Source organism: Apteryx rowi, unplaced genomic scaffold, assembly GCF_003343035.1.
Source record: "Apteryx rowi isolate R43461 unplaced genomic scaffold, aptRow1 scaffold_213, whole genome shotgun sequence".
NCBI lineage: Eukaryota > Metazoa > Chordata > Aves > Apterygiformes > Apterygidae > Apteryx > Apteryx rowi.
The window spans coordinates 30,200-50,896 of NW_020448453.1; the positions used below are offsets into that span (position 1 = coordinate 30,200).

Consider the following 20,697-nt stretch of genomic DNA (forward strand, 5'->3'; position numbering starts at 1 on the left):
GACGGCTGCCCACGCCCGCGCGACGCTTCCCGCCTTTAGTAGCCCCGCCCTTCTCGCGAGACTACGGAAATGCCCGAGCCCCACTCGGCTGAGCTGGCCCCACCCCTCGCCGTTGCYCCGTGCAGCGCGCGCGCGGCCTCGTGCGCAGGCGCCGTTACCTCGGGGGGGCTTCTTCGCACACGCTGCTTTCAAAAAAGTAGAAAAGGCTGAAGATAATTGAATGTCGGGTGGTTTTATTTGATACCGGTCTGAGCTCATTTAAAACCTTCACAGCTCAGAGTGTTCATCACTTCCTCTAAAAAAAAAAAAAAAAAAAAAAAAAAAAAGGGGGGGGCTGTGCTGCGGCCTGTCCTTGCTTCCAAGCTGCATTGACTGCCCCTTCCCCAGCAAGGGCAACTTGCTCAGGGAGCTGGGTTGCCCCTGCGTCCCATCCTGGTGATACATCAGAGATGGCTTGTCTCAGCTACCCTTTCCATCCAGTTTGCTCTGGGGATTTGAAGGAGGACACACACAGTAATATTATTCCTTGATGGTTTAACATCAAGAGTTAAGAGCAGCACCTAAAGACATCAGCAAATTCAAGCAATCTAAAACTAAGTCAAACATCATTGAACTCATGTAAATTAAACCTGTGTAGTTTCATCAAAGTTTCAGCATAGCCTGCATAATTAAACTCACAATATGCAATTTTAGCTCCTGCAATAGATGGTTCTAAAAATCTTTCCCACTGTGTGAACAGAAAGCATTCTTCCTATTATATTTACATAAGGTTTTCTGTGCCCTCAATTCTCATGCCATTTGCAGTGATACAAATCAGAAATAACTTCAGCAGAATTATTCTGTAGCTAAACTGTTTTAAGGCAAGTTGATTCTGACCAAATCAGCCCAAACTCTGCAGTGGGAACGCAAGCAGGCTGGAAACTGGCATGTGTTGGTCACCCACACCCATACTTCTCTGGCTGAGTAACTCCAGAGAGCACGCGCTACGCCAGATTCGCAGTATGTGGTAACACAGCAAAGGCAAAAAGCTAAGACATATAAACTATCTGTGTGTTTAAACTTACCTTCTCTGCTTTTCCTTTTTCTCCTGTAATAGCAGTATCAAATCTTTATAATCAATAAAGATTGATTATTGAAAGGGAAGGGAGAACATGTAGACAGCTGCTCAGTATGATTAGTCCCACTGAAATGGATTAACTTGCTGCATTAGCAAAATTACTTGCACATGTGTTAGTAACAACAGACCTTTAAGTTTATAATTAAAGTTTATAAGCCCATGCATCAGGGTAATTCCTGACTGCGCTGCAGACTTTTGGAGTATTTCCTGGTTCCTGCATATGGATGCATACCCTGATAACATTTCAACTATCTGTTAAAGCAGAATTCAGACCACCAAATCTCCTGTTTTTCATCAAAAGGAAGCTCTAACATACAGGCCAGAAAAAAAGCTGCAGTGTGCTGCAGGCAAGTATCTCATCTGGACCCTATGAGCAGAGGAAATATCTCAGAAGCATCTACTTATAGGTAGAAAATCCACAGGCAGCCTCAATGTACTTGCTCAGTCTCCTTGCGTATCCAAAAGCAATGAGCATCGTGTTTTCTGGATGAAGGCCATGTGCACAGAATAGCCATGCAGTATACAGCTGGTCAGAAATGTGACCTTTTGTTCAGAACTAAGTTCTGAAGTTTCAAAACTACTCTTGGGTTTGCCAAACAAGTGAAAATTCCAGTTACACAGACGAATTGACCAGTTACACAGCTTCATGCTGTACAGCTCTATGGCAAGAATCAGACCAATGTTGAGTGTCATATTGGAATTGAGAGAAAGCCAGAGGTTGTAACAGAAATAATTATTCAGCCTGTGCTAGCWAGACATTTAGTTTTCATTAGAAAGGAAAAACTGAACTAGTCTGTATTAACAAACATAGCTGATAAACAGGCATATAATTCTGCCACATGAGGTTTATTACTTGCCAATAAAATATTAATAGCTAAATCAATCAGTCACAAATCAATACAACCAACTCAGTTGTTCTTACTAATACCTAAATATTCCAAATGATTTAAAATATGATAATAGATTTACCTTGTCAAGGCAGAATTTAGAAGCAGACGGAAATCTACACAGTGCTTGCACTTTAGAATTCCTCTTGCAAATCTGGGAAACAAAATGCTACAGGACCCAGTCCAAAGCCATCAGTCCACTTTCACATAAGAAAGATTACATTTTACCATCCAAAGCTAACCAGAGATCTTTATATGCACCAGTAGGTGAGATTTAATTTTCCTCACTTTCTTATTCAGGCAAACTCCTATTATCTTGGAAAGAGATCATCATCCTTGTTCTGTCCAGTTGTGCATCCATATTCTGCTACAATGCCAGAAGATTTTGAAGCACACACTTAACCTTTCAGCACTCAAAGTCAAGGGACTCAGGAAGGTGTATATCGATGTTTATATATGGACTGAAAATATCTTCAGCTCACTAATTAAAACATCAAGATGGCTGAACAAACAAAATGACGGTAACACACAGTATAGCACAGTAAAAAGCCMAATATCGTATTTTGGTCCCAAGAGCCCTTTTCCCTTAACTTTCCTGGAAATCACTAGCCGTTTTCAAGTCTAGAGTTTAGGCCAAAATCTCTAAACTTCTGAAAGGATTCCCAGGACAGTGGACAATTTTTTATCCTTATCCATAACACATGTAGGTTTTCAAGCAGCACAGTCCTCCACAAGGCTTCACCTGACTAACTGTGGAAGTGAACCTCTTTGAGAGGTTCTTGTCTGACTTAGATAAACATTATTCTACCTCCCTGGGTTCTTCAAGACATCCCACTCAATCTACTGGGCATCGTGGCCCACTCACCTCAAGTTTTATTGGTTTCTATGGCATTCAATGAGGTGCTTTGAAACTAATGTCTGACCAAACAGAGGTTCTCTAGAAAGGCACGTTAGAAAAGCTTCAAAGCCATCATACGTTTTGATGACCAAATTAATCACTGTGATCCAGTGAATCATTTCTTCCTATTAGCAGAACACATACAGTCTGTAATCCAGCACACTGAATATAGGCATGACTGTTTCTAAGGCAGGACTCAAATATAGATCCACAAATCTTAAGCTAGGAGAATAGTGGCATCTCCAAGTACTTGCCTTTCTACCCACTGTTGACTTTGAATTCCAACACAACACCACCATGATCTTTGGTGAATCATCAATACAAGAGCATCCATAAAACAAAAGAAAAACAACTATTATGTGTCCCAMAGCACTCAGTTTTCATGGTACTTGAATGTAAGGGCCTTGAGAGCATTCCTCCTCCTGGGGTCTGGCTGCTGGGGTTCAGGGCCAACTTCTAGACATCGCAGCCATGGGCTGCCCCCATCCCGCAGCTGACAGTGGGGAGAGGCTCCCAGACCGCCCACGAGGAGGGAGGCTGCGGCCAGGGCTGCCCCCGGCCCTGGGAGCTGCCTTCAGCCGTTGGTCTCACACTCGACCCCCACCTGCACTACGGCTCCCGCCACGGCCTGGCCCCTGCCCAACCATGGTGCCCCAATCCCCACCCTGGCCCCGGCCTCAACCCACGGGTGCCGGCCTGGCCCAGCCTCAGTCCATCGCATCCTGTGGCAGTGCCTGACATCCCCCCGGGGCTGGGGCTGCCCTGGCTTGCCCAGGGGAGCCCTCCTCCCTTTGGATGGGGGGGACAGGCCCTGGTGGCCAGGCCTGAACCTGCACCACTGGAAGCCCCAGCCCCCACCAGCCCCCCAGCCTCAGGGAGCCTCTGGCCTGCATGGTATCCTGAGGCTGATCACTGACTCTGGGCCACTTAATTAGCCCATAGCAATATTTCAGTCACAGCACTAAAGCTGTGGTAAAAAAAGAATAGGACCAAAGTGATTTAGACGAATTGCAGGTAAAAAAAATGCCTCTGTACAGTATATCTGTGAACTGATATCCTACTTATGTAATTATGCACAGATAGGCAGCCTTCATACCAATAATACAACTGTAAACCTACCCTAAGCCTCAAACAGATAAAAGAAATATAAAATATAAAAAAGAAATATAAAAGAAATGATGTGTGAACCACTGTGTAAATCCCTTTAAAAACTGCTTATTTAAATATAATTCTAGGAAGAGCATAGCAGCAATTACCTCATGCAAAACATGACTTAAAGGCAGCCAAAAGGAGTCAAAAAATATAGAAGGAATTCTTCCAACAAATCACAAAATACATAGTCATGTGCAACCTATATAAAAAAGTGGGCTAAAGCACTCTGAAAGGCCACCTCAGATTTCCCCTTTAGGTCACAGTTGCGGTTAATGCCTCTGTTTGAATACATATCTTTTGTATGTCTCTTCAGCAAGTAGTTAGACTATTAGTAAACACTTCTATTTATTATCTAATTAACATACTAAGGATTTAATGAATATTGTCCATTTTTACTWATGCTCAATAAAGATCAATGGCCCTTGCTACTGGTAACAACCTTGCAATAGAAACACATGCTCCATTCCTCTTCAAGGAAGAGAAAGAAGAAAGAAAAATTGATGTATGTTCCCAAAAACTTTTCAGTATCATTCTGTTTCCATCTTACAAGAAATGTCCTGCAGAGGTAGCTCCTGTCTCCCTCTGAGTAAGAGCATTTGTGCAGAAAATATAGTTTGACCCATTAAAGCAGGAAGACAAAAATAATTAGAAACTTTTCCAATTTTCCAGTAATTAGAAGTTCCATCTTAATATGAGGAAAAACTTCTTYACTGTGAGGGTGGCAGAGCACTGGAACAGGTTGCCCAGAGAGGTTGTGGAGTCTCCTTCTCTGGAGATATTCAAAACCCGCCTGGACGTGATCCTGTGCAATGTGCTCTAGGTGACCCTGCTTGAGCAGGGGGGTTGGACTTAGATATTCTCCAGAGGTCCCTTCCAACTTCAACCATTCTGTCATTGTGTGATTCTGTGAAGCTGAAGTAAGTGAGATTCTGAAGCAAAGGACTTCCCATAACAACTGATAATTCCTGAAGAATATAGAAGAACTGCCCAAAAACTAATTTGTTAAAATCAATCAAGAGAAACCCAAGAGAGACAGTGAAAACTTAATACCCAGCAAACCCTGTCCTCTGTCCGCTGTCCTGGGCTTACCACCTGATGATCTTGATGCTTGTGAACATGTGGGTATGAGAGTGCAAATAAATGAATTTATATATGAGGGAATGCATGTGAGTGGGTAAAATTTACTTAGACATTTTGTAAATATGTATCATCTTCCCTTTCTGTAAGATCTCATCCTGTGTTCTACTACACTAATTTTCCTACGTGGAAACAGATGAACCTTGACTGCATCCACTGGCTGCTAAAACCCAAAACAGCCCAGGTAGACTCATCTGTTTGTGTAGACCAGCAGCAAATACTATTATCTATAAGCTAGGTAGAAGCTGTGTCTGAAGTCTCGATTCTTGTGAAAGCAGGAAATGAATTTGAATTTACATTGAGAAGAGCAAAGGGTACTGGGAAGACTGGATGTGGTTGGAACAGTCGGTGATGTCAGTCTTTTAATCTCTTAGTTTGAATGCTCTGTGGAGCTCATACAATTTGTGCTGAAACACCACAAGTTTTTAAACTAGAGCTTTAGGCACCGTTTAAAAAAAATCTGTCTGTATTGATGTTTTGTTTTAGTTAGAACTGTCACATCTCTAATGTTAACATATAATTTTTTTAAATAATTTACTACATGGTAATTGTGTGAAGTGCATGATCAAGGCACTGTTTCCAGAACAGGAATATATGTGTCACTCACTAAAAAATCAAAACTTTTTATTTTGAAAGATAAAATCTCTAGATATGCAGATTTAGGTACTTAGCCAATGAATTCCTATATTCTAATTATGTTTAGCAAACTAGAAAAACCAGCTTTAGCAACCAAATCATAATTGCATAAAAAGTTTATTATTACTTACTTGAGTAAAATCATCAGTTAGAAAAACCCATTATATATACAAAAGTTAAATTTAACTTCTGTAGAATGCATAGAGCCCTCCACTGAACCAGTTTCCACAGACTTCCGTTTGAATCAAGACACCTATAGACCTTCTTCTAATATGGAACACTGGACAAGAAAAACTGGAATACTTCTAAAGTATTAACTGAGGTCAGCAGGTCCAGCAGATACACTGGATTTATGAATGGAAATTATATGGCCTCAGAAAGACCAGCATTACATTCCGTGACAATTCCATATATGAATAAGAAAGTAACAGCAACCATAAAGTATTTGTGACACATTATTCCTCAAAGCCCATGAGATGACAGTTAAGAATTTGATATGCACATTAAGATAGTATCAAATAGGTACATTTCAATCAGAACACCTATTATACGGATTTTGGAAAAACAAAAGAAATGCCCTAATACCTGTGGCTGCTTTGCAAAGCACTCAAAAAAATTCAAATAGTCAGATGCCCTGAATGACTATTTCAGCCTTTCCTTTCAGAGCACTATACGCAGGAGACCTGAGACAGCCACCTAGCTCATGTGGTGCAGAAAACAGTTCTTCAGAACCACTGAAGTTTTCCCACTGAAAAGCAATAAAGAAAAACAAAACACAATCTGTGTTTTCCCTTAGGAAAAAAGAAATACCAATAGCAGAGATAGTGCCAGATAGAAAAACAATCTCCCCCTAAGTCAAGGACAGATAACAATAACAGCATCTGGATACTGAGAAGCAAGCCTCAGCACATGGCACAAAACTCTATGCTCAGAAGGTGGCTTCAGTTACCCTTTCTCATATAAGCTCTTACTCGATCAGGTTTGGGGAGTGAGCTTACTCTAAAATGAAAAACAAAACAAAAAAATTCATCATCAGAGCTAGCCACAAAACCATTCAGAGTATACTGAAAGGTATTTGAAGAGCCACAGTAAGGCGAGGCCCACTACAGATTCATAAAATACACAGTTTTGTCAAGTTTGAGTGTGTCTTGTGTGCTACAGTGAGTGGCACTGACATGTGGAGACAGGTTAAGAAATAGGGCAGCAATATTCCTTCTCTAGATAATACCTACTTTCTTCCAGCAAGGCCTGCTGAAATCATCAGGTGCACAACAATCTTATGGTACTCAGACTCCACTGGAAGAAATAGATGTCAAAATACTGGTAATTTTTTAGCTCACACTTTTCTTTTTATTCTTGTACCTTATTCTACTTTATTTATTCAGTTTCTTCTTCTTCCCACTGTTGGCTGTCTACACTTATTTTTTTGAACTGCAAAACGGCTAACAAGATGGAAAACTTGCTCTGAAATTCACACATAACATCCTCAGTCTTACGTAACTTCATGACACTAATTAATGGGCGCAATGCAGAATCACAGAAAATTCAGGCTGAGATGGACCTCAGCAGGTCTCTAGTCCAACCTCATGCTCAGAACTGGGTCAGCTCTGAGGTCAGACCTGGCTGCTCAGGGCTTTGTCCAGCTGGGTCTTGAAAGCCTCCAAGGATAGCAACTGCACAGCCTCTCTTGGCCACCTCTTCCACTGCCGGCCTGTCCTTATGGGGGAAAAGTTGTTCCTCATATGCAGTATGAACTTTTTTTTTTGACTTTTACCCATTGTCTATCATCTTCCCACTATGCAGTGCTGTGAGGAGCCTGGCTTGGTCGTTCACCTGATAATCTCCCCACAGGCACTGAGGGGCTGCTGTTCAGTGTCCCCAAAGCCATCTCTGCTCCAGGCTGAACAAGCCCTGTCCCTCAGCTGCTACCCACAGGGTAAGTGCTCCAGTCTACGACCATCTTGGTGGCCCTCTGCCAAACTCGCTCCAATTTATCAATGTCTTTCTTGTATTAGGGGGTCCAAAACTGCATGCAATATTCTAGCTGTGGCCTAATGGGTGACAAGTAAAGGGGAAATATCACTTCCATTGATTTACTGTTAATGCAGCCTTGCTGTGGGTTTTGTGACCACAAGCAGAGCTCTAGTTCCTTCTGTTTGTTTCCCAGACTGCATGCATTTGTGTACATATGCTTCATGAAGATGTCATTTGCCCTGTCTTACCATTGCTGAGGTCTCTCTTGTACCTGTCGCCTTGAATCATTTGCTTTCTACTACATCCACTGTTTCCTCATTTACCTGTGGGTCATCATCTCCYTCCCCTGTCCTGTTGTCCCCAGTTTAAAGCTCTCCTCACCATGTTGGCCAGCCATGTCTCCCCTGCCATTATCATTGGTGCTTGCATGGATGAGCAACAGGTAGCTGGGCTGGACAAGCCTGGCAGTCTCTCTGTGACATCCCAGACCCAAGCCCCTGGCAGCAGCAAACCTCCCCAAACAGCAGGTGAGGTCAGCAGTTGGGGGCCTCCACCTCCTGCAGCAGAGAGTCTCCCACTGCTGCTGCTCACTCCTTCCTCCTGGTACTGTTGCGTGGCTCAGGCTCCGCCAGCTCCTGTGCCTCCACAGACATGGCTTTCACCCCCTCATCAGCTACCGAGGCAGCTGCAGATCTGTGGGTGGAGAAGGAGCTGTCCTACTGCCAGAAGCCATGAGTTTTTGGCCTTTCCATCTTGGGAGTCTCCATTTGCTGCCTGAACAAGCGTAGTCTGTGGCTGCCTCTCCTCCTGGGAGGTCAGGAGATGGGGCTCTAATTTCTGCAGGGTTTCTGCACAGATCACATCAATCTATTTTTCCTCTTCCCTGATGCTCCATGGATTGCTCCCCTCCTCCTGCAGTGCCTCAGCCAGGCCACCCCCAGCTGCAAGCAAGGAGGTTGCTTCCCCTGCCCAGCTCCAGCCCCAGCCAGGTTGGCCGGCAGCAGCAGCCTCCAGGTGCTGCTGGAGGCCCTGTCGGGCCAGGGGAGCCTTGGAGTTGGACCGTGCCCTGTGGTGCAGCACCACTCAAAGGCAGCTGGAGAGCAGTCTCATGCCATCTTCAGCAAAGTTCAGCCAACCTCTAATTGCTTGAAGATTACACAATTTCCTTATGCAGATTTCTCCTCCAAATCAGGGGCTGATGCTGTCCCCTGATGGAAGCAGCCCCTGGAATAGATGGGGCTCATTCTGATCCAACACAGCAGTCATGAAATGTAGTTTTGCTCAGAGAAGGGCTCATAAATAAGTGGTGATGAGGGGAGCACTGCAACTGTGCATGGCTAGGAACAGGGCAAAGAAGGAAAAGGCTAGAGGAGAGAGTCAGACAGCTCAGGCAATCAAACATGAAATTTATATTTGCGGTGTAGTGGAGGACACAAGGTGACAATAAGAAGTGAGATCAAGAAAATTTTATGGTACAGTTTATGACTTTAGGTGCAGTGGCTCAGATCTTTCTGGTTTTACTAGAGCTTTTTCTGCTCTGTTCAAGTCTATTCCAACTATTTCTTCTCCCCTCCATCATACTCACCACTTCAGCTTTACTTCACACGTGCCCTTCACACTTATTCCGGTCTTATTTTAAACTGCAACATGGCATTTCCTACCACTGTACTCTATATTCTGTATTTGTTCTTCAGTGTCATGCCTAGACCAGGAGGGTCCTGTCCCTTTATATCATTACCTCTTTGAGTCAGAAACAGTCATTATCTGGTTTTTATTCAGTACCTAGCCATAACAAAGACCCTAACCTTTTCTAGCTTTTCAGTGTGATAATAACTGATATGGAAGTGGAAGACCAAACGACTTGCATAGTGATAAATATAAATCCACACAGCATGGCTCAGGCAAGGATCTGATCTGAGCAACCTCCGGTTCCACTTTCTCCAAGATAAATTTTTGTGAAACTGCTACAGAATCTTTTTTGAGCAGGAGGCTTAGAGCRGCACCGAGCGCAGAGACACACAAAAACGGCACGTGCCTACAGCAGCTGCACTTGTAGCCCCCAACTGAGAGTGACTAATAAATAAAACTATTCAAGAGTGTCAAGCAAAAAATAAACTTCTTATAAAGCAGCCTGGAACATCTTGTCTAATTTACCTTGCACACTGTGCCTTTCAAGGCCTGAAATCCTGGTGGGTTTGACAGCTGCAGCCCTCCCAGTGCTCAGATCACAGGGACAGCCTTGCCAAGGACAAACACCAAGTTCCTCAAAGAAAGCAAGGTTTGCAAAAGTCTCAACTCTTTGTATTTTTTCCTTTTTCAAGCTCTTATGTTTTATTTCTGTTTTGACAGGAACTAAGTTTCAAAAATAGTAGTAAAGTAGTAAAGTATATAAACATTAAAGTGAAGAAAGTGAGTATAGAAGATTTTTTAAAAAATAAAGGACAAATTGGGGAGAAAAAAGAAGCAAACTTTTCATCTTGGAGATGTCAAAGCTCCAGTTTCTCAGAGACAATGTACTGTATGTACCTGAAAACTTTACATCAGGAGGAGTGAGATATCTCCCAGTCTGCATTATACTACTTAATAACCCATAGGAACTTATAACTTTAAAAAGAAATCTATGTACACTTTTTTTACCCACTGAAAACCAGAAGGAGATAATAGAAAAAAAATGGCAGGTTTGGGCGTTTTAGTTTCAATTAAAACAAAACCACAGCACACAGCTATGAACTGACCTTTGTTTATGGAGGCCATTCAGACAGGAGCTTTGATCCCATGAGAAATAATGTGCATGAAGCGATACTGTTAAAAAATTACAAATTAACAGAGTCATTAGTTGCAGCAAAGACTAAGACTTACACACGATTTTTATAGATAGATATAGATAGATAGAGACACTGCTTATTCCTTCTTCTTTGCTTTTACCTAAAAACTACTTTTTTTCTCCTCAGCACAAAATGTTATTTTTGCAGTCTTTTTATATTACCTTTTCCCTTGATCCATAAATCACATCTTCAGACAAACATATTATTGTTACAAACCAAAAAAGAAAAACATTGCAATATTTTAGGTGATGCCTTTTCCTTAGTTTGCATTTTCCTTAAGTTTAAAACACCATTGGGTTCTCAGGCCAAGGAGTACTCTCGGAGTATCAGTTTGCAATTCCAGCGCTAGCACGAGGAAAAAATGAATTTTAAAACCAGCTCAGTTTTTCTTTCATTTAAAAGCTTTGCAAGCCTGAAAGATAAAGGGGTTTTCTCATCTACAACTCTTCTTTTTACAATTTAAATTACAGTATATTAGCAAAATAAACCCAGAAAAACTGTAGGGAAGTACAGCCACTTTTTACCAAAATCTCAGTTCTTGTTGACTTTCAGCTTTAAGTCTTATGAAGTTATGAGTCAACAGACATTTGTTCACTTTGATTTGCTTTAACCCTCATTAATAAAGAGGCAAAAAATCCCAGCATATGGACAATACTTTCTAAGAGACTGGTACCCCTGAAGCTGCAATCAATATTCTTCTGTTTTATGGATATGTATGCATATATGTACAAATGTACACATCAGCAATGGTTCTACTATTACTAACATTGCCACAAAGGGAAAAGGACAGCATTAGTCCTAGTTTAGGAGTTGGGGGGGGGGGGTTGTTTCCTATTTGGGCCTTCAAATCACACAAACCTACAAATCTGTTCACTGGGTTTTTAGCTTAAGCATATCTGAGTAATTATTAGAGGTACAGCATAACTAAGCTCAGCCCTGGGGCAGGGGTGGAGACAAATATTTGGAAATAGGGAAAAAATTAGATATTAAGATACCTTTGAATAAAACCCACTACAATACATGTCATTTTGACACTATTCATAAAGATAAATAAAATTAAACTAAAGGAGAACAAATATATACAGAAATTGCATGAATATTTTGCCTTTTGATAGCTTATATTATTTGGAAAAAAAATGTGACCTGTTCACCCTATTCAAACTTGTACTGTCCTTTTAGAAGGAAGCCCTTGAATGAGCTGCACCAGCTCCATAAGAAGTATACTGAGTGCTGTTAATTCCAGTGCTTTGACATACAGACATACAGAAATGGGAAAGTTTGCTGTACTAATGCATACCTAGGGACTTGCTCATTATCTGTCTGCTTTGGTTAGAAGATTACTAAAGTAATTTTAAAATCAGCACATACTGTTTCTGAGAATTATCCATTTAATTTTGCATGTCAGTTGGTGGGGTTCAAGCATTTTAAATACAAAAACACATAGAATTAATACAGTTCAACACAGACGACATCAACTGAAACAGTGCTAAAGTACAAACAGATATAAACAGATACATCTTCCTCCTTCCAGAGGAGGMGCATAAGCATGTTTCAAAATAGTGAGAAGACCTTCCATTTTGTGGAGGAAGGTGTGGGGTGATATGGGCCACTCGTATGAATGGGCTGTGACAGTGCGATTCAGTCAGTGAACTGAGAGATACAGACTCCGATGAGCCTGCTGAATTACATATGAAGTCCATTCTTATTTTTAAAATACCTGCTAAGGCAGAAAACACAGATAAGACTTTGCAACAGATACCTTCCACAATCTTGAGTAGATCATCCAAACACTTTGATTTACTTTCTGTAAATTAGAGAAGTTATTCGTGGAGAAGAAAAAAAGTTACCCATATGTCTTTCTTCCCTATGTACAACCACGCCAACACGTCAGAGGCCTCAGTGAGAGGGAACTGCCGTGGGAGGACAGGAAGCCCCTGCCCGCACTGCAGCGTGTCCGGGTGCTCTGGCTAAGGCTGGAGCAGAGGGCCAGTGGCCCGGGGGCAGGAGGCGCACCCTGCTCCAGCCACTGAGCTTCCCACCRAGCCAAAGGAGCCAAGGAAGAAAGGCAGCCAATGGTGCAGCATCCACCACAATGATAGGCAGAGCAACAGGCTCCTCACAAAGAAGGCAAGAGCTCAAGATGCACATTGCACAGGAGAGATGCAACAGGTCATGCTCAAGCCATGGAGGACAGGGTCTCCTGCAATGGGGGTGCACAGGGAGTCTGTGACCTGGCAGCAGGATAGCAGTTCTTACACCACCTGCAGAGGCTCAGTTGCAGACCAGAGAGAGACCCAGGAACAGGCTGACCCCAGCAGGTTCTGGCAAGAGAGGCATCAGGGCTGGCCAGGCTCCAGCATCAGGTTGCACTGGGCACAAAGAGGAGGCAACAGGTAGGAACAGTCAGTGACTCCCTTCTCTAGGAGACAGAGCAGTCACCTGACAACTCGACTTGCTGTCTTGAGAAGTCTGCTGCTTGCCCAAGGCCCAGGCCATGGACACGTGTAGAAAGATTGCCGAGTTCTTCCAGGCAGTACCAACGATACTACCAAGGGAGACCTCAAGCGGGTCAAGTGYGGTTGCAGGGCTGTGGATGAGAGACATGCAAAGGTGCTGAAGGAGGTGGCCAGGGCCACTGTCTGTCATCTTTGAAAGGTTGTGGCAATGGGGAAGGCCACGGACTACAAGACAACTTTACACCCATCATCCAAAATGGCAAGAAGGAGGCTCTGGGGAATGAAAAGCCCAGAGGAAGCCTGAGGAATATAACCTCCTGGAAGCCACTTCCAATCACATGAAGGACAACAAAGTGATTGAGCACAAACTGCATGGACTTCAGCAAAAATTGCTCCTGACCAATCGAATTGCTTTCTAGGATGAAACAACCAGCTCTGTGGACAAAGAGAAAGCAGTGGATGTCATTTTCCCTGACTAGTGGCCGGTTGTAAATGATGTTTCTAGGGGTTGATACAGAGGCCAACACTGTTCAACACCTTAATCAGTGACTCAGATGATGGCACTGAATGCCCCCTCATTAAGCTCACAGAGGCCACCATACTACAAGGAGGGGTTGCTTAGATGAAGGGCAGGGCTGCTGTTCAGAGGGACCTTGACAAGCTGGAGAAATGGGGCATCAAGAACCTCACAAAGTTCAACAGAGGCAAATGTGAAGTCCTACACCTGGGACAGAACATTCCCCTGCACCAGTAGAGGCTGAGGAGCACCTGGCTGCAGAGCAGGTCTGAAGAAAAGGTTCTGGTGGAYGAAAATTGAACATGAGTCACCAGTTTGCCCTTGCAGTGGCAAAGGCTAACCACATACTGGGCTGTACGAGCAAGACTACAGGCAGCAGATTCAAGGGTAGTGATTACTTCCCTCTGCGCAGCACTTAATGAACAGTTTGAGGCCCCCCATACAGGACAGACACTGGGAACTTGGAGCCAGGTCAATGAGGGACACTGMCATGGTTAAGGCATTAGAGCACAGAGCATAAACAAGGAGATGCTGAGGGAACTGGATGTCTTTAACCTGGAGACAAGGTGGCTAACAGGGGACCAAATTACTGTCTTCAGCTACCTAACAGGTGGTTATAGAGAAGATGGAGCCTCAATTTTCTCAGATGTGCACACTGAAGGACTAGATGCAAGTCACAAGTTGCAACATTAGAAATTACAACTAGATATAAAGGGGAAAAAGGTTCACGATGAGCACAGATAAGTACTAGCACAGGTCACCCAGAGAAGTCTGGGGGATCTTCATTCTAAATTCAACAGGACAAGGCCCTGAGCAACRTGATTTAACTTTGAAATCAGTCCTGCTTTAAACAGGGGATTAATCTGTATGATCTTCATTGCTCCCTTCCAACCTAAACATTTTTGTATATCAGAAAAATGTTTTTGAAAGTTTCAAAACTTCCTTCTGCTGAAAACTGCATCAAGGCATAATACAAAACAGTTACAGGACTCTTGGTCTTAAATATGCAAGAGGTGAAATGTTTCACTCCCAGTGGTGACAGTGCGATTGCGAGAGCCCTAACAGCGCAGCAAGAGTTGGCAAATATATAAATGCAATTTTTGTCATTCCAAAATGCTGACTCTTCCTTCTGTCCTAAATCCTGTTGAAAGGCCTCTTTCATATATTGGATTTAATGTTCTCTCTCTCATATACATATATTTTATACACATATCAATATATATCATTGTTAATACAGTGACTGTTTTCTGTGAAAGGTTTTTAAAAAAAAAAAAACTTCCCACAAAATGTTTCAAATTGAACTTGAATAAGCACTTCTCAGTAGAAAGTGCTCTACTGAGACTTTAAAGGCAACTCTGAATTCAATTTCTACCATAATAAACCTGATGTTCTGTGCTCCCTGACTTTGATTAGCTCAGTTGTAGACATTTTGGTTATTTTTGTTCCTGCAAATTTCACAAGCCCTACCAAAGACCATTCAAAATGTCAACACTGTTATTTGGGCTGAACACATACAGCTCAGAGAAAAAATGTCAGCATTTTGGAGATGTCAATGCAAAGCATACGCTACATGGTAAAACATGATGTGGAGGATAGGTCAAATAGCTTATTTCTCAGTTATTTTCACTTTATGGAACTGAAAACCCACATCTATTACCTGCTGCATAACTAATATGCTAGTTGGAGGCAAGGTGGGGGAGAGACAGTTGCAAAGATAATTCATTCTTTGAGTCTTGCAACTAATTTCCTAAATGTCATCAAACCAGCTTTAATATTGTAACAAACTAATCASAAAAACTTGAAGAAATACAGCATGCTTCCTTGAGTCCCTCTCCTTCCCAACTTTCCTCTCAGTGACAGTTATCAAGGAGGTACAGTAAGTATTGAGAAAACGCTTACCAGTGAAAAAATACAAACAGATACCAGATATACCCTGCCAAATTGCGAAACATTTCACCTTGAGAGACAAGGTCTCTCTTGTGGGTTTCTGAACTAATGAAGTGAGAGTGTGAGACAGATATGCCAGATGTACTGGCTGGCGGCACTGATAAGCCATTACTTTCTGTGGTTTATACAGCAAGATGCAAAAAACGCTCCCATCCAAACCAGTCTGGTGCTCATGCCCAGATTAGCAACCTTCATCTTTCTATCAATAAACTAGCTTTGGCAATTTTCTACTTTGGAGGGCCTGAGAGGGATTGCTGGTCTTATTGCCAGATTGAGGAAGATGGAGGCAAGGCAAAATCTAACCCCAGGCTGGCCAAAGGAGATCACAAACACGGAATAAGTTGTGAAATATCATTCGGGCACTTAAAATTCAGTAACTGGCCTTATTCTCCAGGAGTTTATTTTCCTGATAAATCATTTGGTAGATCAGTCTTGTTAGAGACTCTTTCTATGGTTCAAAGTAGAAGCTTTTAGCCCCAAGGGGCCAGCAATGTTTGCCAGGGAGCTGGCAAGCAGGGCTGGGGCCTGCGATCACATAGATTTGTATGCCTGAATTTCTCCTTGAGTTTTGCTGATTTGGAATGACATGGTAAAACAATTTATAATAAACCAGAAACCCAAAGTCCTCAAAGCCAGAACTCAATTCATCAAAATACTCATGAATCAGAGATTTTTCCTTTCCCTAACCTAGGATGAGAGACTGAGAACACTAGCCAGGGGCCTGCTGTAGAGCAGGGGTGGAATAGCAAAAGATCTGTGAAGTACTTCTGTGATTTAAGCATTTAAAAGCCTAAACCAGTAGGCGCTGAATACAGAGAAAGAGCAGGCTCAGTGTTTGCAAACTGTTTTTTGCCTTTTTGTTTATACCACTGCCTTACTTAAAACAACAGCATTAAGACTAAGCCTATCTTGTGCCCTGCATGAACTCTATGCTCCCACCCTACATTTCTCCTCTTAAAAAAAAAAAAAGTGCGTCCTTGTAAAGTCAGCTTTTACCTTTCCAAACAAGATGTTGTGACTGATCTTTTCTGTGTTGTGCAGTAATAGTAGTCACTAACAGCCACAGAGAACCTTTAAAAAGCCTCAGGGTAAAAGACTGTATTTGTTATGACTATGACACTTTGAAAAGTGTAAAAAGGTACTCAGAAGGTAGGAAGTCTCCCATAAATAAAAAGTATCATCTAATTCGGTTCTTCAATTCTCAGTTCTGGCTGCTTTCCAAGTGCAGAAAAAGAGCATGAACTTCATAAGAGTGAGAACTAATCCAAATAATGATGGGCGAATTTGTCACAATCCAAACAAACCCACTTACATAAGCCTCATAAATGAGAGAATAATAACTGAATCTTCCTTGAAAGTGAAAATTTGGTATTTAAAAAAATCAAATTAGATTTTTCCCTACTCATACAGCAACAATTCATGTTTATACCCAATTTCAAACAGATAATCACAGAAAAATATCAATCCATTTTATTAGGCATGACAGGCCTTTAATTTTATGCTGGATATATGGGCAAATTTAAACATTCTGAAACAGTGTTTTTTCAGTATTCATTCTGAATAAAGAATAGTAGCAATCTGTTAATTCTGAATACAAGTTATACCAAATAAATAGTATGCTATCCTACTAATCTGGAAAACTTTCACTCACATCAACCATCATCATTTATTTAAAACACTTTCATTACATAGCATATTTCTTGTAGCTTTTTCCTTCATAACCCCACAGTTTCATTATTTTAAGTGAAATTGTTTATTGTGACCTTAAGAAACAAAAGAATAAAAAATAAGAACAAACAAACCAAAATCCAAGAATAACATGAAAACCTACAGGTTATTTTGTGAGGTACTTTATGGCTTTTAATTGAAAAGCTCACAGGGATGAATATCATTTTCTGTCTGTGAGCAATTTTTTTTTGTTATTACTATCAATCACAGGATTTGAGAAGGTTGATGGTACTTGAAGGAAAAAAGACACTGCAAAAGTTAATGGACTTAAAGACAACAARCTAGAAGGAAACCAATAAAATATTCTGATTTTTAAATTCATACACTCAACTTAGGATTTGTAGCTGCAGAGAGCAGTCCACCAATATAAATCAACTTTTCTGCTTACCTCAGCCAGGTAATTGCGGGAAGACGGTCAAAAACAAACAAACAAAAAAATCACACACAAGTTTGAAGATACAGACCACAGGTAACAAAGTTAGTAAAACTTCATCTTGCAGAAGTCAGAATTCCTAAAGCAGTTTTCCAATTTACTAGACAAGAAAAATTTTCCAACCCTTTCAATATGGAAATGAAAGAACAAAGCAAAACATACAGGTTTGTGTCAATAAATGAGTTTTAGAACTATGTAACATAAGGAAGTTAATTTGATCTTGGCATGCTACACTCAGAGAAAACAAGCTCAAGTCTGAAGGCATTAAAAAAAGTCAGTTATGAGCTAGATCTTCAGCTCATTTGTCCTGAGAATCTCAATCATATGCTTGTGCAACCACTGTGTACAGGTGTTGCTTTATTGCCATGATGCTACATAAGAGTAATCAACTTCTCTACTTGGGACTCTTGATTATAGACGACAAACTATAAATCRCTACCTTGTTGCAGCATCAGTAACCCCAAGATGTGATCCATCATGCCTACATCCCACTGTTTTGTTTAGCAGAAGGTATGATTTATCACAAACATTTATGAGCATGATATTTCTTACTATTGGAAGAAAAAATTAGGGCCTTACTTGTCTTGCATATTGCTTTCCTCCATTCCTCCACCACCACCATCACATTTTGCACTGATATCATTTGATATCCTTTCTATGCAAGGATAAAAGGACAAGATAAGGTGCAAGGCAGTGGAGAATCAAACAGTGGATCTTAATATGGAACGACTTCCATGGAATATTTACTCATTTATTCAACAGTCTTATTCATTAATTTGTATGAAGTAAAAAAAGTCACGATATAAACAATATTCCACTACATTAAAACATAACAATAGTCTGTTTTACAACAACRTGTAACACACTCAGAAATAAGAACAATTGTTAACAGAACAGAGCAATAAGATTTAAGCTGCACACTTAAAATGCAAGAGAAAATTTAGACATTAACTACTGAAATAATGCAACATACATGTTTTCTTCCTTTCACAGGTATCAGTTGCACACAGAATAAAATACTGTGATATTTATGTTCTTGACTGTAGGGCACATAGAATGCATAGTTAGTAGTAGCAAAATCACCGAATCATAGAAAAGCCTATGCTGAAAGGTACCTCTGGAGATCATCTGGTCCAACCTTCTGTCAAAAGCAGGGCCTTAGATTAGGTTATCCAGAGCTCTACCAAGCTCAGTCTTGAATATTTCTGGAGAGCAAATATTCACTTCTCTGGTCAGCCTGTTCCAATGTTTAATTTTTCCCCATGGTGATTTCCTGTCTCTGTGCACCCTTGTGAAGAGAGTACCTCTGTTTTCTCTGTAATTACTTTTTAGGAATTAGAAGGCTGTGATTAGACATCTCCAGGCCTTCTCTCTTCGTTAGGCTGATCAMACCCAATTCCTTAAACCTTTCCTCATGTCAGGTTCTCTAGCCCTCTAATCACCTCATCAGCCCTCTGAAAAAAAAAAATCGGAGAGGGTTTGGCAATGTTTCTCTCAAACAGGGGGGCACCAAACTGGACACACTACTCCAGCCATGGCCTAACAAGTGCTGAGTGGATTGGAATAACCACCACCCCCAATCTGAGGGCTATACTCTTGCTGATGCAGCCCAGGACACAGTTTGCCTTCATTGCTGCCAGGGCACATGGCTGGCTCATGCCTAGCACGACCCTCAGGGCATTTTCAGCAGAGCTGCTTCTGCCAGTCTGTCCCCAGCCTGTAATGCTGCTTGGGATTATTTGGTCCCAAGTGTAGGACCTCATGTTTATCTTTGTTAAATCTCATTAAATTCTGTTGGCCCAATCTTCCAGCCTGCTGAGGTCTCCCTTGTCCCTSTATCCTTCCGAACATTTACTTCTTTTCCCAGTTTGGTGTCAACTGCAAATGTGGTGAGAGTGTTTTCAATCCTGTCATCTATATTGTTTATAAAGGTATTGAATAGCACTGGAGGCAGTATTGATCTGTGAGGACCATCACCACTCATGACATTCATGACTGGCTATCAGTTCAACTTTGAGTTATTACCATCACCCTTTCAGGTTTTAGCCAGTTTTCCACCTATCTTGTGGTCCATCTGTCCAGTTCATACCTTACCAGCTTGTCAGCAAGGATGCTGGGAGAGACCATGGCAAATGCCTTGCTAAATTCAAGCTAGATGATACTCTCAGTTCTTCCTCATCCACTGCGCAACTTGTTTCATTGTAGAAGGCAAACAAACAAGATTTACCCTTAGTAAATCCATGCTGGCTTTTCCCAGCCACCTCCTTGTCCTTCATATGCCTGAAATCAGCTTCTATGAGGACCTGTTCCATAATTTTCCCAGGGTCTGAAGTGAGGCTGACTGGTGTGTAGTTTCCTGGATATTCTTTTTTGTGGATGGTCTAGTATTTGCCCTTTCCCAGCCATTCAGGACTTCCCCGATTTCCATGACTTTTCAAAGGTGATAGAGCTTTGCAGTGATGTTAGTCAACTCTCTTAGCACCTTCAGATCACAGAATCACAGAATGGTTGAGGTTGGAAGGGACCTCTGGAGGTCGCCTAGTCCAACCCCCCTGCTCAAGCAGGGTCACCTAGACCATGTTGGCCAGGATCGCGTCCAGGCAGGTTTTGAATATCTCCAGAGAAGGAGACTCCACAAMCTCTCTGGGCAACCTGTGCCAGTGCTCTGTCACCCTCACAGGGAAGAAGTTTTTCCTCATGTTCAGACAGAACTGCCTGTGTTTCACTTTGTGCCTGTTGCCTCTTGTCCTGTCGCTGGGCACCACTGAAAAGAGTCTGGCCCCATCCTCTTGACACCCTCCCTTTAGATATTTGTGCACATTGATAAGATCTCCTCTCAGCCTTCTCTTCTCCAGGCTGAAGAGGCCCAGCTCTCTCAGTCTTTCCTCATAAGAGAGATGCTCCAGTCCCCTAATCATCTTCGTAGCCCTACGCTGAATTTGCTCCAGTAGTGCCACATCCCTCTTGTATTGGGGAGCCCGGAACTGGAC

At 41.9% G+C, this 20,697-nt stretch overlaps 1 protein-coding gene across 1 annotated transcript in view; it reads right to left on the bottom strand.

Annotated features, from left to right (window-relative positions):
* The window catches only part of FBXO15 (F-box protein 15), an 80,402-nt gene that overhangs the window by 11,162 nt on the left and 48,543 nt on the right, over positions 1-20,697 (bottom strand). The window contains exon 9 of the mRNA XM_026064312.1: positions 10,537-10,603. Coding sequence (XP_025920097.1) covers positions 10,537-10,603 — 67 coding nt within the window. The remainder of the gene's footprint in view (positions 1-10,536; positions 10,604-20,697) is intronic.